The 2,054-nt window shown below is 37.1% G+C and overlaps 1 protein-coding gene across 1 annotated transcript; it reads left to right on the top strand.

Moving 5' to 3' along the window:
• Positions 1–389: 389 nt before the first annotated feature.
• LOC129773917 (JNK1/MAPK8-associated membrane protein) lies at positions 390–1,595 on the top strand. The gene is made up of 3 exons (XM_055777582.1): positions 390–1,119; positions 1,183–1,317; positions 1,373–1,595. Exons 1-3 carry the CDS (start codon positions 501–503, stop codon positions 1,510–1,512), a joined length of 894 nt encoding a protein of 297 aa, XP_055633557.1. The 5' UTR covers positions 390–500; the 3' UTR covers positions 1,513–1,595.
• The last annotated feature ends 459 nt before the right edge of the window (positions 1,596–2,054 follow it).

The following is a 2,054-nucleotide window of genomic DNA, read 5'->3' as shown; positions in this document are numbered from 1 at the left end:
TATTCATAAACAATTTTCGTATGAGACTTTTTCCTCACCTGCAAACAAAAATGTTTTTAATTTGAATAGAATACTAATTTGATATGGAAAAGCTGAATTTCATTCATAATTTTAATTTTGAAAACATTCATTCCGACTGAAAATGAGCTATTCTTTGACGCTCCTTTATACTAGTAAACGAAGCTCAATGCCGTCAACGCGAATCGCTGTTTTGAAGAAAACAAATACTTTTGACGTTTGAGATGTTGGTACCAAAAACATGGCGGTTGCCATACAGCTGGTTTTTACAGTAAGTCAAATGTTTTCAAAATAAACATATCTTCGCATCTGGCCTCCCTGGCTTCAGCCTCGCACACGTTTTCAGCCCTTCAGTATATTTTGTTCCCACTAAAAGTGAACGTGAAGAGCAAAACAAACACAAATCAAAACATTGCTGCAAACATTTGTTATGGATACAAAGCAGCGAAAACTCGCCAGTAGAATCTTCGATACTAAGAATAATGTTAAAAACTGTGGATAAGTGCCCTGGTTTATACTGCGGTAAAACAATCCAGGAAAACTCGTCGCTTAGTGAGTGTGGAGCATGTTTGCGTGGTTTTCGTGTGAACGAGCAATTTGTTTGTGCACCTTGCGAGAATGATCTAAGCGAGCACGATTGGCTCTATCTTGGTTTTATGGCCATTCTCCCGCTGATAATTCACTGGTTCTGTATCGATTTGAACGCCCAACAGCGAAAGTTCACCAAAGGAGAACTGATACTACACGCGAGTGCCTGCGTTGAGGTCATTTTGTCTGCGTTTTTGACCATACTTTTCACCGATCCGATTTGGGAGCTGCGCATCAATTCCTGTGGAGTTCGTAAGCTGTCGGACTGGTATACGCTGTTCCATAATCCTACGCCGAACTATGATACCACGTTGTACTGTACCCAGGAAGCGGTGTACCCATTGCAGACCATGATATTTGTGTTTTATCTATTCTGCATTACGTTCATGATGATCATCCGGCCCGCTCTGAATGTTAAGTTTCTTCCGTTTCGAGGCAAAATGGCAGTATATTACGCGTTGTATATTTTCCCAATTCTCTCGCTTTTACATGCTGTTGCCGGTGGATTAATTTGTAAGTATTATTTCAATGTTACGATTGAATGCATTTAAATAATATGAACAACCTCACTTACAGATTACTCATTTCCCTATCTGAGCATTGTTATTTCGGTGGTATCCAATGCGCTTCACTTTTCCATTAAGCTCGATCAGACAATGAAATCTTTGCTGGAAACTTCCATCACTCAAATGCGTAATGTCACCATAATTCGTAAGTATTTTCTACAGTACTTTAATTGGTATCTCTAATTGGTCATTTTTTGCAGTTGGTCACTGGTTGCTGTTGGCTTACGGAATTATTTCGATACCATATAATATCTCGTATTTTTCACTCATGCTGGTGCCGGCCCCAGCACTGTTTTATATTTCTACTGCAAAGTATACACATCCTGATAACTTTAAATAGAATTAAAGGATAAGCGATATATATGTTTGAAAACATAATCTGACTATGGCTGTTCTAGAAATACAACTTTAGTTATTTTGAAATTGACTTGTGTTGTGTAATTATCGTGGGGCTCTTCTTAGCCAAATTAGTAGCATGTTAATCCTACACTAAAAAGTATCGAAGGTTTTTTCAGATATTTTTTACAACCTTCTTTTTCTTCTTTTTCCTCTTCTCTTCTTTTTCTTTGGCTTAACCCTCCTGTACTCGCGTGCAAAATCATAACACGTATACTCGCGCACGGTGTCACAGACCGAAAATTGAACTTCTCTGTAATGTTGCCATTGTGTATTTTTCGGGCTTTATTGGCATTTTTTTGAAGAAGAGGGTATGATTGAATGAAAAAATTCCAAAAAATATGTTTTCTTCATCTTTATTATGTTTTAATAGTCATCTAATTCAGCCTCCTCAAAATAGAGTAATTTTTGATACTCCAACACAAATAACGAAATTCGAATTTTTCACTGTTATTGATTAATAGTAAGCAACTATTAAACATAAAG

Source organism: Toxorhynchites rutilus, chromosome 3 (assembly GCF_029784135.1).
Source record: "Toxorhynchites rutilus septentrionalis strain SRP chromosome 3, ASM2978413v1, whole genome shotgun sequence".
NCBI lineage: Eukaryota > Metazoa > Arthropoda > Insecta > Diptera > Culicidae > Toxorhynchites > Toxorhynchites rutilus.
Note: the sequence above shows the minus strand (reverse complement) of the source record. Positions and strands in the feature narration are given on the sequence as shown.

What these genes read in the sequence shown, in the direction of transcription:
- LOC129773917 (XM_055777582.1), top strand. Translation starts at nt 501, where the DNA reads ATGTTAAAAACTGTGGATAAGTGCCCTGGTTTATACTGCGGTAAAACA. An exon ending in TGTTGCCGGTGGATTAATTT is followed by an intron (nt 1,120 to 1,182) that starts GTAAGTATTATT and finishes CCTCACTTACAG; the next exon opens with ATTACTCATTTCCCTATCTG. An exon ending in GCGTAATGTCACCATAATTC is followed by an intron (nt 1,318 to 1,372) that starts GTAAGTATTTTC and finishes CATTTTTTGCAG; the next exon opens with TTGGTCACTGGTTGCTGTTG.